At 35.1% G+C, this 25,843-nt stretch overlaps 2 protein-coding genes across 4 annotated transcripts in view; both read left to right on the forward strand.

Moving 5' to 3' along the window:
* The window catches only part of LOC110023410 (BEL1-like homeodomain protein 7), a 24,766-nt gene extending 18,670 nt beyond the window's left edge, over positions 1-6,096 (forward strand). For 2 of the 3 annotated variants that reach the window (XM_020722816.1, XM_020722818.1), the window contains 3 exons: positions 4,579-4,955; positions 5,062-5,122; positions 5,420-6,096. In XM_020722816.1, coding sequence (XP_020578475.1) covers positions 4,579-4,955; positions 5,062-5,122; positions 5,420-5,896 — 915 coding nt within the window. In that variant the 3' untranslated portion in view covers positions 5,897-6,096. The remainder of the gene's footprint in view (positions 1-4,578; positions 4,956-5,061; positions 5,123-5,419) is intronic. The other variant, XM_020722819.1, reaches the window with a different exon arrangement.
* Positions 6,097-20,106: 14,010 nt separating this feature from the next.
* LOC110023297 (probable indole-3-acetic acid-amido synthetase GH3.8) lies at positions 20,107-24,091 on the forward strand. The gene is given in 5 exon segments (XM_020722618.1): positions 20,107-20,583; positions 21,858-21,959; positions 22,147-22,242; positions 22,244-23,008; positions 23,145-24,091. Coding segments are annotated over 5 exon segments (1,824 nt in total). The 5' UTR covers positions 20,107-20,248; the 3' UTR covers positions 23,671-24,091.
* Positions 24,092-25,843: the final 1,752 nt, after the last annotated feature.

Below are 25,843 nucleotides of genomic sequence, written 5' to 3' on the forward strand. Positions count from 1 at the left end.
AGTTTCTAGACCTCAACCAAAAGTGAGGTTAACAGTGGGTTGGGGGTGTGGTACAGTAGTAATTTGGTAATTACATATTGTACCCAAGGTTTCCTTTACTGTTCTGTCTAGCATTATAAATATGTTTGTATTTAACCCTAAGTGTTATCCCATTTTATGTATTTTGTACTCTTTTTTGAATATTAAAAGAAAGTCGTCGCTCTGCTCCCGAGGACGTAGGCATCTTTGCCAAACCTCATTAAATCTTTTTGTGCTCTTTTGGATTTGTGTCGATTCCTGTTTTTCTTGCCCTAATTTCCCAACAAAAATAAACCAAATATAAAATAATAACTGGTCGGTGTTGATAGGTCGGCGACATAACCCAAAAACAAAAAAAGGCGGCCTGATACCGCATAAGTACATACCTAGTCCTAATTCTATATATCAATATGATTTAGAATTAAGGTATGAGACATGAGTAAGAGCTCCTAGTCCCCATCACACTGTTTTGCCTGTCTGGCGCCTCTGAACTCGTGTCCGTACCTTATTTCTAATACAAGACTCTCCTAAGGACTCTAAAAGTACATAAAACCAGAGAAGACTTGGCCTTCATGAAAACAAGATTAGTGGGAAAGCCAAGAAACGTGTAACTCATATGAACCATGGCTGATGGGAGGAGCTAAGCAGCACCTGCAGAAAAAATTTAGTCATAATCATTACGTTGCTCCTCCCTCTTATACGTGAGGTGTTTATTTTAGGCATGATTCCTACAAGAAGGCCAGCCTAATATCCTACCATGCATATGCCTAGCCAGGGCAACCAAATCAGTACATAACCATATCCAAGATATCGAAAAAAATACCTAGTATTCTAGTCCTTAGTTTAGCACATCATTTAACGTAGTGTCCTAACAACATCTAAGTGAGTGCAGGATTATGTCAGCATATTAGAGTATGTTTTGACAGGGTTGCCGTCACCGACCCTATTATAAGGATCTAAGGATTCTAAAAGGTGCCACTAGATGCAAGTTTTGAAAAGCTTTTGAAAAATTGACCTCACTTACGATCAAATCTAAGTATGCAATTAATCTCAAAATAGATTTTGAATGTATGATGCAGATATAACAAAAAAAAAATTAATTTTTTTTATACTTTTAAAATAGTTTCTAAAAAACAAAAGCCTAAGTGACACCTATTAGACCCCTTGGAACCTTAGCACAATATACGTGTGTTAATCATGTTAACATAACTAATATTGTCCACCGAGACATCCCCGTGGGCAATACTAGTTGCTTTGTCATAGCTAACAGAGAGTTACTTAGCCAACGAGCTAGTTTCGTCATAGAGACAATCAGAAAAACACATGTGAATGCAAAGTGATTGAATGATGACAAACATTCACCATTAGAATACAATGCGTACACTAATGACAAACACGCCGACAAGTGTCGAATGATGCGTGCAAAACATAAAACACAAGTGGAGATGAGTGTGTCGTGAAGTCAGTGACTCAGAGAATGGGTGTGCGTGAAAGCAATATTACCAGAGGGTAGGTGTGTCATAGAGGCAGTGACCCGGAGGGTGGGTGTGTCGTGGAGATAGTGGTCCGGAGGATGGGTGTGTCGTGAAGATAGTGACCCAAAGGGTGGGTGTACCGTAAAGACAGTGACCTGGAGGGTTAGTGTGTCATGAAGATGGTGACCTGAAAGATGGGTGTGCCATGGTAGTGATTCGGAGGATGGGTGTGTCATGGAGACAGTGATCCAAAGGGGTGGGTGCACCGTGGAGGCAGCGACCCGAAAGATGGGTATGCCGTGAAAACAGTGACTCAGAGGGATGGGTGTACCGTGGAGGCAGTGACCCAGAGGATTGGGTGTGTCGTGGAGACAGTGATCCGTAGGGTAGGTGTGTCGTGGAAGCAGTGACCCAGAGGAGTGGCTGCACTGTAAAGACAGTGACCCCGAGAATGAGGGTGCCATGGAGACAGTGACCTAGAATGGTGGGTGTACCGTTGAGACAGTGATTTGGAGTGTGAGTGTATCGTGGAGACAATGACCCAGAGGGTGGGTATGTCATGGAGACAGTGACCCGGAGGGGTGAGTGTACTATGGAGACAGTGATCGGTGTGTAATGCATATAGTGACTACGACTATCCAGAGAGGCATCGTAGGGAGTGAAAGTATGCAATTCCCATTGGAGAGAATTGAACGATGGGTCAGCTCGATGGCTAGCCATTCGTTCACATGATGTGTGAATGTGAGAGAAAAGTTTGTGAGGACACAAACCCAAACGCAAAAAATGTGAATGCAAATGCAAAGTGTGTTCATTGATTCTTCCAAAACTATTTTGACAAGCCTGCATACAACCTCATACTGACACGCTCTGTGATGGTTAGATTCATACGCTTAGCCAAACAATTTTGTTGTGGTTTCTTTGGAACTGTGAACTAATGTTTGATTCCTTCTGATGCACAATAGTTCTTGAATCTTTGATCATGATATTTATCATCATTATCTGATCTGAGATACTTCAACTTCAAGTTTGTCTTATTTTCAACCATGACATCCCATTTTTTAAACACCTCAACTGCATTAGGTGTTTCAACAAGTACACCCATACCTTTGGTGTGATCATTAATGAAAGCAATAAAGTATTGAAAACCTCAAATAGACTGAACTCAAATTCCCCGTTTGTTTGGTTTACCACAAGCTATGTGCCCGATTTTACAACAAGGATCTGGGTACCCATCTTGTGGACCAGACACTGGCCGGCGATCAGGGCTTGGAATTCTGTCTGGGTGTTTGTCACATCGAAGTCCACAACCATTGAATGATACAAGTGTTCTCCCGCTGGAAGGCAAGCCCTAGTCCCGCTCCGTCTCTTTTTGAGGCACCATCCTCGCCATTTCTATCGTTTTCTTTGACTTTCTTTGTCCGGCTTCTCCTGTTTTGATAAGTCTGTCAGGAAATTTGTGACTACCTGTGCTTTAATAGCCGTCCGAGGAACGTAAGTGATATCAAACTCACTTAGTTCCACTCCCCACTTGAGTAGTCGATCGAAATGTTCTGGTCAGGCAAGCACCGACTTTAGCGGATGATATGTAATCACCCGGATGGGATGCGTTTGGAAGAAGAGTCACAACCTGCTGGTTGACACAATTAGAGCAAATTTTAGTTTCTCCATAATCGAATACCTGACCTCCGCTCCACGGAGAATACAACTAGTATAGTAGACTGGGAATTGCTTCTCTGATTCTTCCCGGATCAGTACCGAACTGATCGCTTCAGTTCCCACTCCTAAGTACAAAGAGTGTTCCCCATTAGGCTTTCGAATTTGGAGGAGTGGCGATGATGCTAGAGAACCCTTTAGGTTTTGGAAAACTTGTTGGAATTCATCTTTCCACCTGAAACTTTTGGCTTTTTTGGAGAGTTTTAAAGAAGGTCACACATGTCGCTTGACCTCGAAATTAACTGGCTCAAAGTTGTGATCTAGCCAGTAGTTTTTGATCTTTTCTGGTATTCCGTGAGGGGTGCACATTTATCAACGTCCGGATCTTGTCCGGGTTTGCTTTTATACCTTCAAGGAAAGTTAACATATGAATTTGTCTGTTGACTCTCCAAATGTACATTTTAAGTGGTTCAATTTCATTATATTTTCTAAGGGTTTGGATAGTTTCGATTCAGCATCCTAGTGGGATGATTTTCTTCGCACCTCTTGCAAATCTTGTTTATTTGAGGCAGGGGACCACCTTCATAGCCTCTTACGACTTGAGCTTTGAGAATGGGTTTTTGGAGATTTCTCGAGAGGGAGAAGTAGCTTTGTTTGTTGATCCTTGAAGAGAGACTCAAGTCAAGAGTGAGATCTCTAGAATGCTTGTCCCAGATGACAGGTTTGGAGAGTTATTTTTATTTTTCTTTTGGAATGCTCTCTGGAAGGAGATGCTACCTTAAGGTAGAAAAAATTATTTTTACTCATGAAGAGAGAGAGAGAGAGAGAGAGAGAGAGAGAGAGAGAGAGAGAGAGAGAGATTTGATTATTATATTTTCTTTCTTCCTCCCTTTTAATATTTTTGTTTTCTTCTTTAATGAAAAATAAAGAGAGTGCTTATCTTTTTCTTATTCTCCTATACAAGACATTGTTTTTTGGAGTGAAGAGAGGTGGTCTCCGTGTTCGGCAACCTCTTTTATTTCACACAAATGAGGTTGCAATGTGAGGGTGAAGGAGAGCAATTTATAAGGGGGGGGAGGGAGAGTCTAAAGGGACTCCATTTACATCCAAGTTGTCCCCTATTTATAGAGAGAAAAGGGGAAATTTATATATATGCCCCTGTTTGGGTGGGGGGGTCGCAAGTGGTAATTTAGTCCAGATCCATCTTTGCTAGCGTTGGGTGGTTGACCCAAGTTGTCCTGCTCGGAGGTGGCCAGCCTAAGTTGGCTTGCCGGCAAGAGTTAGTTGGCCCAACTGTGGCATGTCTCCGACGGCGAATTCTTCTACTCGGCGAGGCCTTATTTTTTTAGGCTATACAATATGTCAATATATATATAGTGTAGCTTTCTCTGTTGATTATTTGTCTAATCTGCTTTCTTCGACTCCTTCACAGGTGGATAGGAGATACAAGCAATACTTCAACGAAATGCAAATTGTTGATTCATCTTTTGATGCAATAGCAGGCTCCGGTGCTGCAAAACCTTACACCTCTCTTGCCCTTCAAACAATCTCTCGCCATTTTCGCAGCCTCAGAGACACCATCGGCAGCCAAATCAGATCTTCGCGGAAGCTTCTGGGGGAGCAAGATGGCTCCAATGGAAGAGGATGCGGAATTTCTAGTCTTCGCAACATTGATCAACACATAAGGCAGCAGAAGGTCATGCAGCAGCTTGGTGTGATGCCACAACATGCTTGGAGGCCTCAGAGAGGGCTGCCTGAGAACTCTGTTTCCATTTTACGAGCTTGGCTCTTCGAACACTTTCTTCATCCGTATCTCTCCTAAACCACATTTAACATTCTTCCTTGATTTTTGAACTGTATTTTCTGTGTATTATGTTGTGATGATTGTCATGTGGTGTGCTTTTTCTTTCTTCAGCTACCCAAATGATTCTGAAAAACTGATGTTAGCAAGACAAACTGGCTTGACAAGAAGTCAGGTATGTTTTCAATCAATCAATCTTTCAACATTCAATAAAAAGAGCAATGTCAAAACAGTCTCGTGACTGTTTACCTGAACTATTTCAGCCCCTATTAAAAGAGTGTGGGACTAAATTGTTACTTTATATTTGTGGGACTAAAAGAACTCCGACTATTTGGTTCTCTAAAAACAACAAACTTCCACTTTTATCTTGTCATTTTTGCAAAACATTTTCTTTAAATGATCAATTCTCCTCTTTTTTTTCCCTCCATAAGAAAGAACTGAAAGTCTTCAAACATTGAATCAACTCTGATAGATTTCAAATTGGTTCATCAACGCCCGCGTTCGTCTTTGGAAGCCGATGGTCGAGGATATCTACAAAGAAGAGTTTGGCGAGAACAACACAAATTCAAATTCTTCCTCCGAAATGGCAGCTATATACATAGATGAACTCTGCAAGAATGCACAGGAAAACCAACAAAGTTCTCCAAATGAGAGATGCCACACCAATCAATCAAGCCAACTGAACCAGATATCACAATCTAATGCCGCCACCGCCGCTCAAGTTCCCGGTTTTCAAACTGAGCCAATGAATCAAAGGCTCCTGACCTATATGGTGAATGAGCTCGAAATGTACAACAATGGCGGCAGAGTGTCTCTCACGCTGGGTTTGCAGCATTCAGATGTGCAGGAAGGATTTCTTTCTTCAAGGGGTGCGGATGAGGAAATGTATAGTACAAGAACTTCAATTGGTTTTGGTTCTTCTCAGTTACTGAATTATTTTGTGGCTTGATTGCTTATTGTTTCTGTGATTTGTTGGCAGATGAAGAGGATTACAGTTTGTTCTGATTTGTTGTATTATTTTTGCATTTGTTAGTCATAGATGATGGAAAGGTTATATTGTGATGTGTGGGATATGTATGAAACATAGAATGTTGTAAAAAGGTAATATGAATAAATCATAGATGATTATTTTTGTCTGAAAAGTGGTGAAGGGAATAATAAAGAAGTTTGTTTTGGTTAATTTTGAGATATGTTATGGAACATTATGTAGCACTCAATTCTTATGTATTTATATATATAACACATAAAGGTTGATATTTCTTTGGGGCAATTACAGACAGACCCTCCGAAACTTGTTATTTACATCACCTGGGTGATTCATTTATAAATATCAATGTTTCAGACGGCCGACATGTATTTATCCCAGTTTTAATGTCATGATCACATCAAAGCGTACGTATGGGAAGTGTTTTATTTTAAAAAATTTTAATATTTGTTTTAATTTTTTGTTTCAAAATAGTGATAATATGATCTTTATTTTTTCATATCACCAGTTCTGATGTTAGCTAAATGTATCCGGATCTAACTACTAGCTACACCAATTATTGCAATTTAATGTTAATTCATGAAGTAGATCATGAGAAACGAGAAGGTCAAATTTGTAGCTATCCATGCAACATTCTAAAAGTTGTTTAATACCATGAACTGAAAACTACAAGCTAACTGTTAATGGGTGCTGATATATTCATTGTTGCTCTTGTATTGCATGTAATCAATTTAATTATTTAATTTGTAATAATTTTGTAAAAAAAATTTTCATAACTAGATGACAGTGCAGGAAATCCAATATAGTGATATTCTTCACTTTGTTTGCAACCAATGTGTCATGCATTTAAGCACTATAGGAATGACACTGTTAATAGAGTCACGACGAGAAGGCCAACACGTAATGCGTAAAAGAGGTGACAGTGAAAGCCGACGAGGTACAGGGGAGGGTGCTCGCCGACGAGGTACAAGTGAACTTCAAGTCTTTCTATTGCAATTAGAATCACTCATATTGCATTATTCAACCAAGTGGCTTAACACTTTTTCAACCAAGTATGCACTATATTGTCAAGATAACTTGCAAAGCACCACAACATCAAACCTCCATTGTTGTTAGTTTTTTTGACATGAGCATAAAACAGGACTTCGTTTACTATAAAGTCATATATTTATTTACAATATGCACTTTTGATCTTGATGTTGTTTTGATGGAATACAAATCAATATAGGACAGAGAGAGAGAGAGAGAGAGAGAGTGAAGAGAGTTGAGAGGAGGATAATTGAGATGGATCAAGAAGTGTTAAGCTTCTTTGGTTATTATACATTTATTGTTTCTTGATATATTAATATAAGAGAAGTGTCAAAATAGTCCCTTATGTGCTATAGGTCATTTTAATCTTGAAGTCTATAAAAATATTAATTTAGTCTCATATTCTTTTAACATCGGTTGAAATAGTCTTTCATGGAGATTATTTCTATCCATATCAACAAAGTCTAAGAATTTATTTGACACGTTATACACTTGAAATTACAAGGTCTTCATCTAAATAACCTTGAGACTATTTTGGCATTTTACCTATTAATAGTGGTTATATCTCTAATTTATGACACAGATTACCATTATTAGAATTAATAAAGATAGGCCAATTTAAGAAAAGAAATAACATGCATTTAATGACCCTTATGGGGGGTCATGTTATATAAGGATTTGCTGCAGAGGAGCTTATAGAAGAAACGTGTGTGATTCTTTTGTAAAACAATATGATTTTCATAGTGAATTTGTGGTGATGGGGCTTCGTGATTTTTTCCCCATTCTCGGGTTTTCTCACGTAACTTCTCGTGTATTTTTCTGATTGTTTTGATTTGCTTATATGCTAAAATTTATTGTTATGGTTTTCTCGAATCTTGTGATCCTATTTCACGGTGAAATTATAAAGAGATTCTTTCAGAATAGTTTTTCCCAACAAACCTCCATTAATATGATTTTGTAGTAAAGTGTGCTTTATATCCTTAAGCCAATTTTGGCTAAACCACTTTCAATTTCACATATGCCAAACCCTAATGATTCAAATTGGGCCACAAATGAGCTCATTATGATCAATTTTCTAACCCTATTGAGCCCTTAATCAGAGTTGTGCACTATTTGCTAAAAAACCAAAAAAAACTGGACGGAATCGAATAAGTTTAGTTGATTTTGCTCAGTTTCAAAAACACATTTTGATTTTTTATTTTCTTAAAACCTCATATTCGATTTTTAGTTATTAGTTATATTTTGAGTTTCATTTAACCAAACAAATCAAAATTTTGAAATTTCCATATTAAATAGAAGATTCATGAGATTAAATCAATATTATATATGTAATATATGCAATTCTTGATGTCCATTCATAACCCAATTCCAACCACTAATTACATTTTCGTTAGCATAAAATTAAACCGTTTAAACAGAATTAACATTTTGTTCGGTTTTATAAAATTTTGATTGATTCAATTTGTCAGATTTCCAATTTCGGTTGCAATCAATTTAACGAATTTTAAAATCAATCCATCCAAACCAACCAAATACTCACATTTGACTATTAATACTATGACTTTATTGAAGAACTTGTGCAACCCTATTTTGGCCTCTAGTGTTCTTGCTCTTAGATGTCCACGTCATGCTGATTCATTATATGTTTTTTTTTCTATTTAATTTGTCTCATTTCAATTTTTATATTGATTTTAATTTTCTTTCATGTTTCCTATGACAATGTAGTTTGATTAATTTTTTGGTAAGTTTAGGTTGTTGAATTTTGGATAATGAAAAAAAATGCAAGCAATATTGTATAAAAATCCTCTTGTTAATTAATTTGACATTTTGTACCCAAAAGGTCCACAATTTAAAAAAAATGTTATTGTATCTTTGGAGTTATCCGTTTGACAAATTAAATTTGAAAAAAAATATATTTTTTTTCTAAGATTTGCATACATACTACTCAATTTGTATGTATTTATATATGTAATATTAAAATTTTAATTATTACAAATATATGCCAAATTATTTTTGCATAAAAACGTGTAATTGTCCAATTGTTGTGATATGAGAGTGTTCTTTGACGAAGCGAAAATATAACAAGAAAATTCACATCAGAAAACATTAACACAGCGAAACACATAGATTTACGTGGTTCGGCAAATTGCCTATGTCCACGGAATTGTAGAGGATTTTCTACTTGAAGAATTTACACTAGTTGATCGTTTCGACTTACAAGAGCAATCTCTCTCTTCGTTGCTATCTCTTCTTCTCTCTCTTTTCTTCTCTCTCTACACCGAGATACATTCAAGAAAACTTTACACCGAGATAAACCGAAGATGATAAACTTACAAGAGAAATAACCTTAGTTTCTCTTCTGTCAAAACTCGCCAAGAAGAAGTCAAGGGAGAACAATCTTCTTTTTTTTTCTTCTTCTTCTTTTTTCTGTAAAGTACACACACTGCTTGCACTTCTCTTCCTCTATCCCGAGGAAGCCCGAAGAACTCTTCCTCTTTCCCGAGGAAACCCGAAGAAGAACTAAAAAACGTGACTTATAAACTACAGGAGGTCGCTCCTTTTCAAGATAAAAGGAGGCGAAGCGATGCTTCCGGGCTAAGGAAAGACGAGAGACACGAACGAAGGCGGGAAACGCAAGCTGAGGCGGGAGAGGTTCGCGTAACAGCAGGGGTCGCAGGAGATGTCGCGACGATTCGCGACAAAGGAGCAGGAGTTTCGCGATCGGCATAGGGAGGCGGGAGCGAAGAGCGATCGGACCGGGCTCCACACTAGCAGTAATTCATTTTGTAAGGGTTTTAATAGTGATACTTTTTATGTGATTCAAATGGTTTGGGTGGAAAAAATATAGAAAGTAAAGTTTAGGTGGTAGACATATAAATACATAGGAATTCGGTCGTATGTTTGCAAAGGCCTCTTTTTTTATTGCTATTTTAATATATTTTTCTGTAATTTTATTATTTATTTGGAGTTATCTGTTTTGAAGATCAAATAATACAACATTATTATATTCGTTTTAACAGATCATGTATCGTATTATAAAGTCAACCTATAATGCTTACGCTAAGCGATGATTATCAATATATGATCAATTTAAATACATGCCAGATAGTTTTTATACATTTGTATACCCAAAAACGGTCATAAACCCAAGCAAGGCTTCTACATGAGTACTCTTGATTCAAACCGACATGCTGACGTGGTCAAATTAAACCCACGTCACAGTGGTCGAACTGAACACACCTGTCGAAATGGTTGAACTGAACCCATCTGCTGAAGTGTTCAAATTAGTCTGGGGCCAACCAAAGAAGTCCACCATTAAATTAAAGTGCATACGTTCATCCGTTCTCCTATGGATGTCTGGCACCTACATAACAATTTTTTCATCAAGACATTGTGGACATGCATGGTATCGTATGGGATGTAATTTTATAACCTTCATCTATATTTTTTCTTATGTATCGGTGGCATGGGTTGAGGGGTATGTTATGTACCCTTCCACCACAAAAATCATTTCTTCCTCCCCAGAAGATTCAAAAGAAAATGATAAGAGCTCGAGCTCTAGTAACACATCCATTATCTTCTTCCACATCTTCTTTCTAAAACATGATCATTTTCAGATTGTATGAACTTACAGATAATATATGACCTTACATCCTGAAAGGATTCATCAATATTTATATATCTAACACCAAAAATTGAAATGTTCATTTATATAACATTTTAATATGATAACTATATCAAGCCATATGCATGAAAATGTGAATCTTACTTAAAAAATATAAGATTAATAATATTTTGTATGTTATATAAGTAATTATTAGATTGTGGGCGTAAGATATGCAAACACATAAGAATTATGTGTTTATGTATAAAAGTGCCCATGAAGAATATTGTTCCCTCATATACTTCATCTCCCATCACAGAATAACCCAAGAGCACTTTACATGGCTTAGCATGGCTTCTACATGACACAATATCTCGCACCATCTTGTATGTGTGAGAAACTGTAACTTTTGTTAGTTTCATCTTGATTTTGATTTTATATAATCTTAATGTCATATTTTCATATCATATACTATATAATGATGATATTATATTGCTCATCATTTTGTCATAGTAAACCTCGCTTGCAACTTGCGTGTAATGTCATATAGGCTCATCAAGAGAACATAACAACTTGCAATTGGTTAGAATAGCTTCTAACCCAAGGTTACTAAACTGCCCACACAATAACTCTAGTTGCTCAAGCAATTGACATGTATACGTTCTAGTTAATTCCTATGTATTTACATATCTAATACCTAAGCTTAAATTTTGTATATTCACTTTCAAATGGTTTGAGGAAATTTTACTTAAATGCCACTTAAATCACATGTATTTACACATATAACCCTTACACTTTAATTTTTACATGTATGCCATGAAATTATGCATTTCGCTTTTTAGAAGTTAAATAATGCTACTTATTGTGTGTTATAAAAGATTTGGATGATATAAATTTCCATATAATAATTATTTAATCATTACATTTTTATAAGTTTAATATACAATGTCCATATTGAGAACATTTTGCATGATAAAATAATTGTTTGGTCTGATTTTTAAAAAATAGAGAGTTTAGATCTTTTTTTGTGTTCGGTCATTTGAATTTAAGCCAAATTTGAATTAATTTAAATAAGTTAAAATAATTAGAAAATGAGATGAGTAAAATAGAAAATTATTGCTATTTTGTTTATAGTATTATTAAATATTATTTCATGATTTAAAATTAAAAAGATGGTAATGACAACATATGACATAGATTAAAAAGGCTATTGTTTTATAGCTATTAAAATTACTATATGTCAAACAATAATATGAAAACATTATGTTATCATCATGTATATCCATTGAATGAGCAGCTTTAAAAGGATTAAACCAATATTTATCTATTAGTTGGACATTATGATAGATTGCAATTATTAATATTTAAAACATATTTAATAGCTAATTACTTTCTTTTAGTTTAAAGTATTATATTTTTAATTAGATCATACATTTAGGGTTTTTGCCTACTCTCAAAATGAATAGTGGTTCTGCTTTTGTTTATCCGTTCAAATTTGATTATTTTCTTTAAATGATTCAAAATCATTGAAATAAATTAGTCTGAAATTGTCTTTCAAATAATGCACAAAATTTGCTCGTAATGATCCTGTAATTATGTTAAAGCTTAAACTTTCTGAGATAGTCACCCAAATTCTAATCAATTTGCAATAGACTCATTATAGCGTACATATATATGTATAGAAATTTATTAGCAAAATGCATGTAAGGTGTAAAGAAGGTCAAATGAGATAGCTATCAATTGAAGCAACCACATTTGGTTGCGTCATCTCACACATCAAAATTATTGCATTGAGCGAGTGAATGTGTGAGAGAGAGAGATTGTGGGTATGTGTGTGTGAGACAGAAAGAGAGAGGGGATAGAGGGGGTAGAAAGAGAGAGAGGGGAGAGAGAGAGAGAGAGAGAGCGAAGGTGATATATCCGTAGTCCAATGAAATCACGCCACGTGAAAATATTCACCGGTGTTATTCTGCGTTATTCATGTGTTATTGTGGTGATATTCATGTATTATTGTGTTTTGGGAATATTTCCGATATTATAGATATTATAATAACACAATAATTATTATAATAACACAATAATATATCAATACCACCACAATAACATCTGAATAATGGGGAATAACACGAGAGAAATATCCCCATGTTACAGGGTCGTATCACAAGAAAATGAGTTTTTTTTTTTTTTTTCAGCTCCACGTGAAAGTGATTCATTGGACTCCGGACATATCTCTACGTCCGGACTTTGGACGTAATAATTTAGAGAGAGAGAGAGAGAGAGAGAGAGAGAGAGAGAGAGAGACGAGAGTATTAATGAGAGAATCTCTTACTTGCCGGCCTAGAATGCCATTAAGAGGAAAATAAAAATTGTGCAACAACCTACTTGAGTCTCATACGTTCTTCCTCCATTTGAAATGTATTTAAATGAATATATGCCGAACTCCCCTAAGACACACGTCACCAAGCCTTGTTTTTCCTTTTAGGCAAGACAGGAGGACCATTATTCTTAATTGCTTTGCTTGCCTTACTGGTTTTCTGTTAGCAAGTCAAGGCCGACACCTTCGGAGAGAAATTAACAAAAACGTTTTTTTAATTAGCATAATCTCTTTACTTAAGCTTAGTTTAGGGATTTAATTTCTCTTTTTGTTATTGTTTAGGACTGTGTTTGGTCTACTGCTGTCAGAGATTAAAGACGGAGGTTATGTTAACCACATTTTAAATTATCATCAGGTTGGTGCATGTGCCTTATTTGAATGTTGAGTCCATCAATGATGAATGCTGATGTGATTGGGATCATGTTATATATGCACAAGGTTATTGTGTAATTTTGATGTTCTGCACTCTATGCTCTCTCTCTCTCTGTCTCTCTGCATTGTAAGAGATTGAGCAAGAATTTAACTAATTAATAGAATATATAGGAGTCTGGGATTGATTTAAGAGGATTAGCCAGTTTTTTAGAGAGAAAATTATATTAATTTTGGAAATGATAAAATGAAATTATGGATAAAGAAAGACTTATATACATACCTCTCACTTCTTGTGTATTTACATCTCTAAGGCATAAATTTCAATTTTTACATACATGCCCTGCACTTTATCCATGCATGAAAAGGTATATTTCACTTTTTGAAAGTTAAAATGGTGGTAACGGGTATTTTTTATGTGATATGAAAGTTTTGGGTGGTATAAATTTATGTAAAATGTAAATTGTAGGTGTTAGATATGTAGATTGATTGGAAATGGGATGTGTATATGTAAATGCCCCAATAATAAAAATTAGAGAATAAGTGATGCAAGAAAAATTAAAAAAATGGAGCTTAATAACATTGTATATGTTGAACCAAAAGACGTCCGGGAATCACGCCCAAGGAATAAAAAACGTAGGATAAGTAAAAGAAGGGAATGAATTGTAGAACACCGTGTCTGCATTTTTCTTCATGAAAGGGCTCTCTTTTTACAGGCATGGGAAGTACCATATATATACAATTACCTTTATGACATCTTCCTACAGAAAGAGACTTAGGGTTACTAAATGATTTACATGATATGTTATACAAAATGACCTTTCACTAATGGGGTGACCCCGCATTTGCTCGGTCCATTTGTTTGTCTCTTAGCCAGACGAACCACGTAATGACGGCCTGTGGTCTTCTAGCCTGGCTTCACCGGTGTTTCTATCAAAGTTCCTTGGTCCGTTTTTTCCCGCTAGATGAATATCTTTAACTCGAAAGGTTCTGCGGATGTCCTTTGTTCGGTCTTTAAGTCAGTCAGCTCGTCATATGGTCGTGCGACCCATTGGTATTTTGTGACGACCTTCGGGTTTGAGTGTCATCTATCTGAATGATCTTATTTGGCTCTCCCGACCGCTTTGACACATCTCAGCTATGGGTCCACCTCGTTTTTCGTGCTTCATATCCTTGCATGGAGATTTATGGCACCTTGATCTGGTCATACAATATCTATTTTTCTTTAAGTTTAATATTTCTTAAGTTTTTCAATATTAAATTTTTTAAAATGTTGAGTCAAGCATGGCCAGCTCAAACTTGACTTTGGGGCTTTCTTTTGTTTGAGTTATAAGCTTTTTATCGATCTTATTTTGAATTGGCAAATCAAATCATCTAATTTTACATGCAAATATAATTTTTTTTTTTTTTTTTTTTTTTTTTTTTGGTAAAAAACCAAAAAATTAGAGGTCATATATGATGTTATCATGAGGCAAACTATATACTTTGATTGCCCTCAATTTCATTCTTTTTTTAAATCATTATCAATAAATCATAAAGTATGTGATTCAAACTCATAGAATTGAAAAATGATAATAATCTCTGTCATTTGTCTTAATCTATTTCAATCATCTCATTTTATTTAGATTTTATTTCTTAATGTTATTGGTTTCAATTTCATTGAAAACAGATTAAACTCATAAAATAACTAAATTACATCTATGTATTCTCAAGTCAATGAGCATAGGTGTCCATTTATATAGTTTGTGTTAATATATGAAAGTGAATGACAATTTTATTTTATACAATGCATGAAAAGCACATTCATCCATATGCAAATTATGATCATTAACTATATACTTTGTAAGAGAACTTAATTTATAGGAACAAACTTCTCAAACAAGTTATCCAACTTCTATATAAGATTTATTTTTAAATAATCTCATAAGTTCAATCACACATTAATTATCTACATGTGTAGCTCTAGTTAGCTAGCAACATGGAACATTTAAGCAATTTTATATAAGATTAAAAATGTGATCTACCTAATTCCTAATAATTTATGGTTTTATAAGTCATGTACATGCCATCATTGAATTGTTGTCCCTTGACAAGAGTACATGAGCACCTCAAACAATTATAGGATGGTTACCTTTCACTTTCTAATTCTTATTTTGATATGCTTTCAAATGCACAAGATAAGGCTCTCAACTAAGATAAGTAAATAGGGTCCGCACTCTCATATGAAATTCAACAAATCATCCTATCCTATATATTGATTGTTACATTACTTATGCATAATAATCATATAAGATATGTAGGCGGCTTGATGATGAAATTATTGAAATTCATCGGTAAATATGAATTTTATTATGTTAGATAATAAAGATATCGTCATATGATCATATGGATCACTGAGTTGCATTCATGCATACATACGTATACGTTATAACAATAATATCAGCCATACAATTGTATTTTCTTATATAAGAGAGAGAGAGAGAGAGAGAGAGAGAGACACACACACACACACACACACAAACAAAGAGATCAACATTACTTGAATACTTGATCATCGCTTTAATACATATCATAATAAAAAGATTGATTTATGCAACCTTTTTCAAATTAAAATCAAATAATACTCGAATTGAACCAAACAAAACCGGCAAATTTTATCAATTTTATTTTATATTTTAAATTTAGGTATTTTTTTTATTTTTTTTTTTGTAAATTGCACGCCAAACATTGCTAATATTGTAAATAGCAATGATGGGTATGTAATTATCCCCTTTTTTTTCGTTGGGGGTACAAGTCTATTCAGTTGCGTCATTCCTGCGTTTAAATAGGCAATTGAAGTTCTTAATTTTATATTCCAATGCTATAAATTCATACAACAAATAGGTACTTAGCTTTGTCAGAGTTTGTTTATATGCTAAATGTCTCCTTGAGAAGATTATAATATTTACTAGCTGCATTAATGATACTTATCTGCTCTCTATAAATAAACTTTCCTATTAAGAATATATATATATATATATATATATATAGTATTTTGATGAAATTTATTTAGTTTTCTGTCAAAAACTCTTTCTCAATGTAAGTTTTTTGCAAAAATAATTAGGAAAGTGTAGTCAATAAACAAATATACTTGTAAACATTCCCTTTTTGCCTTTATACCTCCCAAATCCTTCATATCACATAAACAAATATCACTATTTTAATTTTTAAATATCAAATATATATATATACTATTATATTATATTATATTTGATGGAATGGGAAAAGAAATTTTATATATGATAATTCTAGAATGCATTAAAATATGATGTCATTTTAAGGAATAGTCTTATAGCTATTCCAATACGTCAGGCACCTAACTAGCTGCCTTGTCTGTTTAGACTGTGTTTGTCCATACGTGCATTGTTTTGTTTGAAAAGATTTAAAATAAAAATTCAACGTTGACAATACTCACCCAAATAAATTATTTTTAAAATAGCAAAATAAAATCTTTCCCAAGGAGTTAAGCTTCATAATTCTTTTTTATAATTATTAGCCAACATCTTATATATATTGATGCGTTCTAAAAAATTGGTAGCGGTATAGTAATGGATTTTCGTCTTAGCGTTGCACGAAGATTCAATACACACTCAGATGAAAGTGAATCAACCCGTGATGACACCAGAAGTTTTTACGTGGAAAAACCGTAAAGGAAAAAAATCACGGGGTCTGGTCCAATTAAAAAAATCTACTATATGTTGATGATTGCTGAGTCCCCTTGTCCCACAGATAAGAAATGATTACTAGATTTTTCAAGATACAACGTTGACTGACGGCTTTGGTTAACGGTGGTCATCGACAGTTGATGACGGTTGGTTGTAATCGACGGAGATTAGTGGTGATCGATGGTGGTAGACGGCGGTCTGCGGTGGCAGAGATGATGTTGGACTTAAGTTCCTTCTAAAAGCCTCAAGTTCTCTCTCAAGTCTCATCCTCTCATGTGAGGTGTGGGGCTCTATTTATAGTATTCCTGGTGCAATTAATGCAAGAATATGAGTCATTTTGATTGGACGGTCCAGAGAGCTTCCCTCAATCGGATGGTGTTTGATGGACATTTGAGTACCTTAACAATGTTGGAATTGAACAATCTTGGCATTGTTGGAGTCGTCTTGTCGAGACGCTCAATTCGACTATGAACCCACTGAATTTGACATTCGTTTGATCTTTCAAATCTGTCCAGAAATCTTCCAAGAATTATTAATCGCTTGATCTTGGCTTGATTTGACTCAGATTGGACTAACCTTGATATCTTTGGGTCCTCATCGAGCCGGTCAGTTTGACAATGAGTTTACTGAAATCAAAGCTCAGGATGACTTTTTATCAAGATTTGAATATTTCTTTTCAAAATATTATCTCGAGATTCATGCTAGATAATGAAAATTTGTTGGTGACGTATATATATATCTTCATCATAATTCCAGGAAGATAAAAAGCCCAAGGGTCTTGCCAAAAGTCCAAGCTTTCTAGATAAACTAGTTTGTGTAATATTAATCCGACATCATTAGATTACATCAATAGACATCGTATTTTATTAAATATATTTAAAAAATATATTTTTATAAATCTGTTGAGATAGAGCTGTTAATAGAGATAATCTCCTCCTAGGAGAGAAGGGACAGAAATAATTGAACACCTCTCTCTCTCCCTAATTTCTTCTCTACTAAACAAGCATGTTTTCCATACCCCTTTGTTTCTTCTGCTGATCTTTCCTAATTTGTTTAAGTGATTTAGCACCTAAATTTACGTATAAATTAAATTGAGTAAGCATTAACTATATGAAAATTGAAATTATATAAGATTTCTACGGCATATATGTAATTGCCCCTAAAATGTCCATCAAAATGCCTCCAAAAAATTAAATTATAAGGCCTTATATTCATGATTCAATCCAAACCTCTTATATTTATGAATCATTTATTGAAATCATAAGATCTTTAAGATTGATTTTTAAACTAGTCTAAAACAAAATATTTCTAAAGTTTGTTAGCACAAAGGTCATTTCTTTCGAGATTTATATAAATTCAAGAAGGGTGTGGTGGGGGTTACTTTGAAGGGATGGCAGAAGCCAGAAGTCGATTCAAGACGCATTTTGTTGAGATATATAGGGTGAAGAAAAACAAGAATCGACACAAATTTAGAAGAACACGTAGAGATTTAACGAGGATCAGAAAAGATGTATACGTCCTCGGGTGCAGAACGGCGGCTTTCATTCTGTTGAGATATTTTCTAGAGTCTCATTAAGGTCTCATTCATTTTTCATTAAAAAAAAATATGGAAGACTAGTTTATTTATGGATTTTTTTGTTCATACATATAATAATTTGCTCCTCAAAGATATATGACTATGCCCATCACCAATAAATTCGTCTGTCCTGACTAAATACTTATTAATTTAAATTAAAAAAAAATAATAAACTTAAAATTAATATAACAAAAACAAAATTCCAATAAATAAATAATGATTGACCATTTTTAAGATAATTTCTTAAGATATTTATTAATGAATTGCATAAAATTACAAAAACACGTGATTAATTAAAATATTAGGACGCATTAAAAAATAATAAAAAAACGAGCAGCTATACAAATAAATATTTGTTTTCATGCAATCATTTTTTTTATATTTTTTTATTTTTATAAATTTAATGGTGATTTCTTTCACCTGTTTATAGTAACAGACCCTAAGATAAAATATCAAAAAAATTACTGATAAATTATTTTTAAATTTATTCCACTTATTAATTACTTTAAAAAAAATTGAGGAAAATCACATTACCATAAATTCACTTATATATGACAAAACCTCACCATTTACCCTTTCTCCAAATGTACGGAAAATGGTGGATGAGATGGTCGCGTTACCATAAATTCACTTATGTGTGACATGACTTCTCTCTATATACTCTTCTTCATATATTATACATAACTATAGAGAATAGTCGATGGGGAGGCCACATCATCAAAAATTCACTTACACGTAACATGACATCTCTCTATACACCTTTCTTCATACTTCATAAATATGCATGGAGAAAGGTGGATGGAAAGATCACTCTCAATATAAGTAAATTTACGATAATGTGATCTTTTCAGGATTCTGCTTGCGGATTCTAAAGTCGAGCTGGCACTTGGAAAGTTGGGCCGCACATGCATAAAAATGAATAAGAGAACGAAAACGTGCGACCTGGTCTGACTGATGCGTTATAAGAATATTTTTATCGCATATGAATATTCTCTCGCATTATTCTGTATATTTTTTGTGTTATTTGTGTGGTAATGAGGTGATTCGACCAAATGATTAAAACTTTTAATGATGTGTTATTAATATGTTTTGGAAGTGATTTTGAGTTAATATTGTGTTTAAAAAACAATAACATCTCAAAATCACCTCAGTCACTGTTTTTAATGTGTTATTTGTGTGTTATTCATGTGTTATTGGTATTGTTGTTTACAGAACAACAATATCTCATAATCACTTCAATAATACACCAATAACACATGAATAATGCAGAAAATATTCAGAATAATGCGAAGGAATATTCCTATAACACGCGGCGTGTTTTTATTCTTATTTTTATTTTTTATGTTGGTGGGCCCCAATTTTCCATGTGTCACATTTGAATTTATAAACAACTATACATGTGGAGTCGTGATGTAATATATTTTTCCCATACACTCTTCTTCATACATACGTACGTATAACGAAGATGGCCCTCACAAATCATGAATGTTGGAGAGATAAATTTACATGTATGTAACATGACCTCTAGAGTACTTAATAATTTCTCCAAGCAAGTCTGCAAAAGCAGCTCTTTTACCTCCTCATCCATAAATACCCGCCCAACTCATCCCATCTCTCCCCCACCAGAGATATAACGCAGAAGACTTAAAAGAAAAAAAAAATGGTGGCGAAGCTGGCGACGACGGGGAGGAGATTGTCGGAGCCATTGGGTCCGGCAGCGTGCGAAAGCGATTCAAAGAAACTGGAGTTCATAGAAGAGATGACAGTGAAAGCCGACGAGGTACAGGGGAGAGTGCTCGCCGAGATACTCGGACGAAACTCCGAAACAGAGTATCTCCGACGATATAACATGGGCGGCGCCGCCGACCGGAAAGTGTTCAAGGAGAGGGTTCCGATCGTCACTTATGAGGACCTTAAGCCGGATATACAACGAATCGCCGACGGCGATCGCTCCCCCATTCTATCCGCCGTTCCCATCTCAGAGTTCCTCACTAGGTTCTTCTCCCACTGAATTTTTTTTTTTTTTTAATTTGATGTTTTAAAATTTAAAAAATAGAGGGTATGTTTGGGGAGCTTGTGCGTTTTAGAATAATCAACTTATCCGGAAACGCGGCCCACAAGAACCCCGTGACCTATGTTTAGTGTAAAAAACTCAAACGCGGTAAATAGCGTTTTCAAAAAAATGATCAAACCAAACGGTTATGGAGAGTTTTCAAAAACGCCGTCACATTTATAAGCTGCTCCAAACTGACCCAGAATTGTGATTTGTGTAACCTAGTTGTAATTTTTTTTTCCAATAAAAATATTTATAAAATTTGAATAAAAAATAGTGGGCTTGAGATATTTGAATTAAAAAAAAAATAAAAAAAGCTACGTGTAAATATTGACATGATAATTGTTAATGGTTTCTAAGCTGCCGATTAATGAGATTTATAAGATATCTTTAGTGTGGATGGTTTGGCTAAGTAGCTAACTTATGAATTTCTTAATAACGGTGTATAAAATAATCTTCCCATTATTTATTAATCTTTAATATATAATTTTTATATATGCAAATATATTAAAATTTTGTACTTCATGTGCCTGCACATGCCCTTGGTTCTTATAAAATTCTAAGAAAATATATATATTTATAAATGATTTTAAAAAATTAAGAGCATTTTCATACATGCATGCCACCAAATTCCGATTTACATATCTAACAACTATACTTTACATTTACACCCCCAAATCTTGCATATCATATACACAATACCACCATTTTATGCAATAGCTAAAGTGGTATGTGTGTATGAATGGAATTTTAGGTGCTAGATATGTAAATACAAAGGAATTAAGTGGTATAAATGTAAATCTTCCTTGGTTTTATACTTGATGTAATATATGTTTGGTTAAGTGATCCGATAAGATTTGGTGTTAACCTCATCGAAACATGATATTTAAACTTAATTAATATTTCATAACTATATATTTATTGTATACTATTTATTTATTATTACATGCAAATATATAAATATACAATAAAATATATCATATGTGAATTCAAAATTAAATGAGATTGAAAGTAAAATATTCAAGGCCTTAAATTAATTATGAATGTATTATTGCTCTAATATTTATAATTTTTAAGAATATTTTTATGCTAATAAGAATTTTTTTTTAAATTATTGTAAAGATAAGAAAGTTTACCTGTTAAACATGTAAAAATCAGCTGATACTTTTATTTAGACAATTATTCTTTTGAAAAAAAAAAATATTTATTAATTCAGCTCTGGAACATCAGCGGGAGAGAGAAAGTTGATGCCGACGATCGAGGAGGAGCTGGACAGGAAACAACTGCTCTACAGCTTGCTCATGCCGGTGATGAACATGTTAGTCTTTTCTATGGATAAATATTTTAATATCATCGCTTGTTTTACATAATCATAATTTTCACGTCAAAGACAATTAAAATTAATTAATTAATAATTGCTAACAAACAATTTAAAAAAAAATTACCAAATATCATAAATCCCATATATTGACGTTCTGAATTATGTAATTTATTCATGCATACAGCTACGTCCCCGGTCTAGACAAAGGCAAGGCCCTCTACTTCCTCTTTGTAAAACCCGAAACCACAACACCGGGCGGGCTTCCGGCCCGACCCGCCCTCAAGCTACTACAACAGCCACCATTTCCGCCACCGCTCCTTCGACCCATACAACAACTACACCAGCCCCACCGCCGCCATTCTCTGCCCCGACGCCCACCAGAGCATGTACGCCCAAATGCTCTCCGGCCTCCTCCACCGCCTCGACGTCCTCCGCCTCGGCGCGGTCTTCGCCTCCGGCCTCCTCCGCGCCCTCCGTTTTCTCCAACTCCATTATCGCTCTCTAGCCGCCGATATCGCCGCCGGCTCCCTCTCCCTTACTCACGTCTCCAACCCCTCCATCCGCTCCGCCGTCGCCGAATTCCTCCGGCCGGACCCGGCCCTGGCGGACCTCGTGACCCGAGAATGCGGGTCGGGTAATTGGGCGGGGATTGTTACCCGGTTATGGCCCAATACGAAATATCTGGACGTTATTGTGACCGGGGCGATGGCGCAGTATATTCCCACGCTGGAGTATTATAGTGGTGGGCTTCCGATGGCGTGTACGATGTACGCGTCGTCGGAGTGTTATTTTGGGCTTAATTTGAGGCCCATGTGTCGGCCCGATGAGGTGTCGTATGTGATTATGCCGAATATGGGCTACTTTGAGTTTATACCCTGTGAAGGGACGCCGGCGGCGGAGCTGGCGGAGGAGGTGGTGGATCTGGTGGAGGTGGAGGAAGGGAAGGAGTATGAGCTGGTTATTACTACTTATGCCGGTTTGTATCGGTATCGGGTCGGCGATATTTTGAGAGTTTCGGGATTCCATAATGCGGCGCCTATGTTCAGGTTTTTCATTTTTTTTCAGCTTCATTTAATTTGATATTCTATATTTATTGAATTAAGATGATCAAATTCAATTTTTTTTATTATATTAATCTAAAAAATAAATAGAAAAAAAATTAAAAAAATAATATGCTTTCAGATTCGTGCGGCGAAAGAACGTTCTTCTAAGCATCGAATCAGACAAAACAGATGAAGCAGAGCTACAAGGTGCAGTAGAAAGAGCATCCAAATTGATAGAGCCATATGGGGCCAGTGTGGTGGAATACACAAGCCATGCATACACCAGAGAAATACCCGGCCATTATATCATCTATTGGGAGCTACTCATGAGGGGGGAGAGGGAATTGCCCAAAACTGACATTTTGGAAAAATGTTGTCTTGAAATGGAAGAGGCTTTGAATGCGGTGTACAGACAAAGTCGTGCCGTCGATGGGTCGATCGGGCCGCTTGAGATCCGAGTGGTGCGACCCGGTACTTTTGAGGAGCTCATGGACTATGCTATCTCGCGGGGCGCTTCGATTAATCAATATAAGGTGTCTAGATGTGTCACCTTTCCACCTATTATTGAGTTGCTCGATAGTCGGGTTGTGTCGACTCATTTTAGCCCGAAGCCGCCGACGTGGATATGGCAACAACATCGTAGCTTGAGCCAATTAAGAGAATGATAGAGTGCACAAAATGTGATTAAGAGAAATTTGAGAGAGGTGACGATGATGTTCTCCCTCTTTTCTCTATCACATTTTTATCACAATAAAAATTAACCAAAACTTGTTTCATGTATAGGAAGGAAAAAATATTGCTTCCAGAGTCCGAACACAAGCTACGTCTAGACAATGAATTCGATACACTAGTTTTATTTACAGACTCTAGAAGTAATATTTTTTCTCTCTGAGAAGTTGAGGCAACCTCTTTATTGTATATTGATCTAATTGATATGTCAATAAATAGCTATAGATGTGATTTGTAAAATTTGAATGCTTCATTAAGAAAATGTGCATGTCTAGTGGCTCACATTACTGCCTCGAGTCAGTTTATTTACTCACAACATTCCATGAATCAATATTTTTATGCAGCAGCCATTAATTTCAGGAAGATTTACATACATGCCACAGAATTCACAAAGTTCAATTTTTTATGTACATTCCGCCATAACTGTGCACAAAAAGACGTCAAAATTTAAATAGTGATGTTTTTGAGGTGATATGAAAAGACTTTAGTAATGCAAAAGGCAAAATTTACATGGTAGATGTGTCAATAAATAAGAATTAGGTGGTATGCACGTAAAGTAAATGCATCTTAATTTAATCTTATATATTATTAGAGTACATAAAAATGTCAAATTGAAATTGATTTCAGCTCCGTAAAAAAAAAAAAATCAATTTTGAATTAAAAATAGTATGAAAAGTTCATAAAAAGCAAAAAAAGAAAACTAACTTTCATTTATTTCAACAATGATTTAAGATCGCTGTCAATCACTTAAAATAAACCAACCCTTCAATTCATAATTAAATTCTTGAATGTTTATTTTTAGAATGATAGCAACCTGTGAAGGAAATTCTGGTAAACATTGTGATAATATAATGGCATTTCGTCAATCTTACACCAAAAGAACTGAAACAGAAAGCGATGAGCAGCGAGCAATGCATGATCAAATTAAGCTAAGTTTTCATATCTGCACAAACCAGGGAAAAGTAGGCATTTCCCATCTTAGAGCTAGAAGCAGAAATATGGCTTTAATAAAACATGGCATTAACTGCCCTTGTAGTTATGTGACAAATAATAAGTTTATGTTATTCAGAACATGCGAATCAATACTTCTTTATCAGGAATATATATATATATATATATATATATATATATATATAATAATATAAAAACAATATGTTTTTAAATCCCAATCTCCTACCCTTAATCCCATATATATATATATATATAGACACACACACACACAAACACACATATACATACATACATACATATCTGTGTGTGTGCCGCCTACCGTGACCTTCGTCTACTGCATTCACGTCTCTTCGCTTCCGTTTTCGCGTCTTCTGCTTCGCTGTTTTAGCCTACTGTGTTTGCGTCTCTTAGCTTCCATCGAAGCGTTGTAGCATGTTCTGGTTTCGGTTTTCCTCTTTCCCAGATTCGATGGGTGCGCTTCCTCCTTTTTCAACTGAACCCAGCAAAGCCTCGTTCCCCCGCGTGTTGGGTAACCATCTAAAGTCGGCTTTTGTCTTCACGTCGAGTTATAAGAAATGTCGTGATGGTACAAGTGACTGCCCCTTTGTTAAGAAGGAGAGTATGAAGGGTGAGAAAACAACTCTCTTTTTCTCTGATTTAGAAATTTCAACTTTGGCTGAGAAATGCAAGTTCGCTCTCATCGAAAAATTTCAATTGGGCCACCCCTCAATGGAAGTTATCAGAAAAAGTTTTGAAGATCTCAAACTAGTAGAAAAGTGGAAAGGGAACTTCTTGATGGGAGGCATGTGTTGATTCAGTTAGTCATGGTTGAAGACTACTCTCGAATTTTCTCTAGAAAATATCTTAACATTGCAGGAAAGTAAATGAAGTTACTCAACTGGTCTCTTAATTTTGAACCAAACCATGTACCTCCCACTGTACGAGTATGATTTAGTTTACCTTGTCTCAAACTACAACTATTTAATCATCAGATTTTCTACTCTATTGGGGTCATCCCTAGGAATCCTATTAAGCTAGATCTACCAACCATAAATCTAACCAGACCTTGTGTTATCAGAATACTTGTGGAAAGAGATATCACTTTAACTGATATTACAGAAGTCTGGCTATGCACAACATATAATAAATATTGACAAC

Source organism: Phalaenopsis equestris, unplaced genomic scaffold (genome assembly GCF_001263595.1).
Source record: "Phalaenopsis equestris unplaced genomic scaffold, ASM126359v1 Scaffold000224, whole genome shotgun sequence".
Classification (NCBI taxonomy): Eukaryota; Viridiplantae; Streptophyta; class Magnoliopsida; order Asparagales; family Orchidaceae; genus Phalaenopsis; species Phalaenopsis equestris.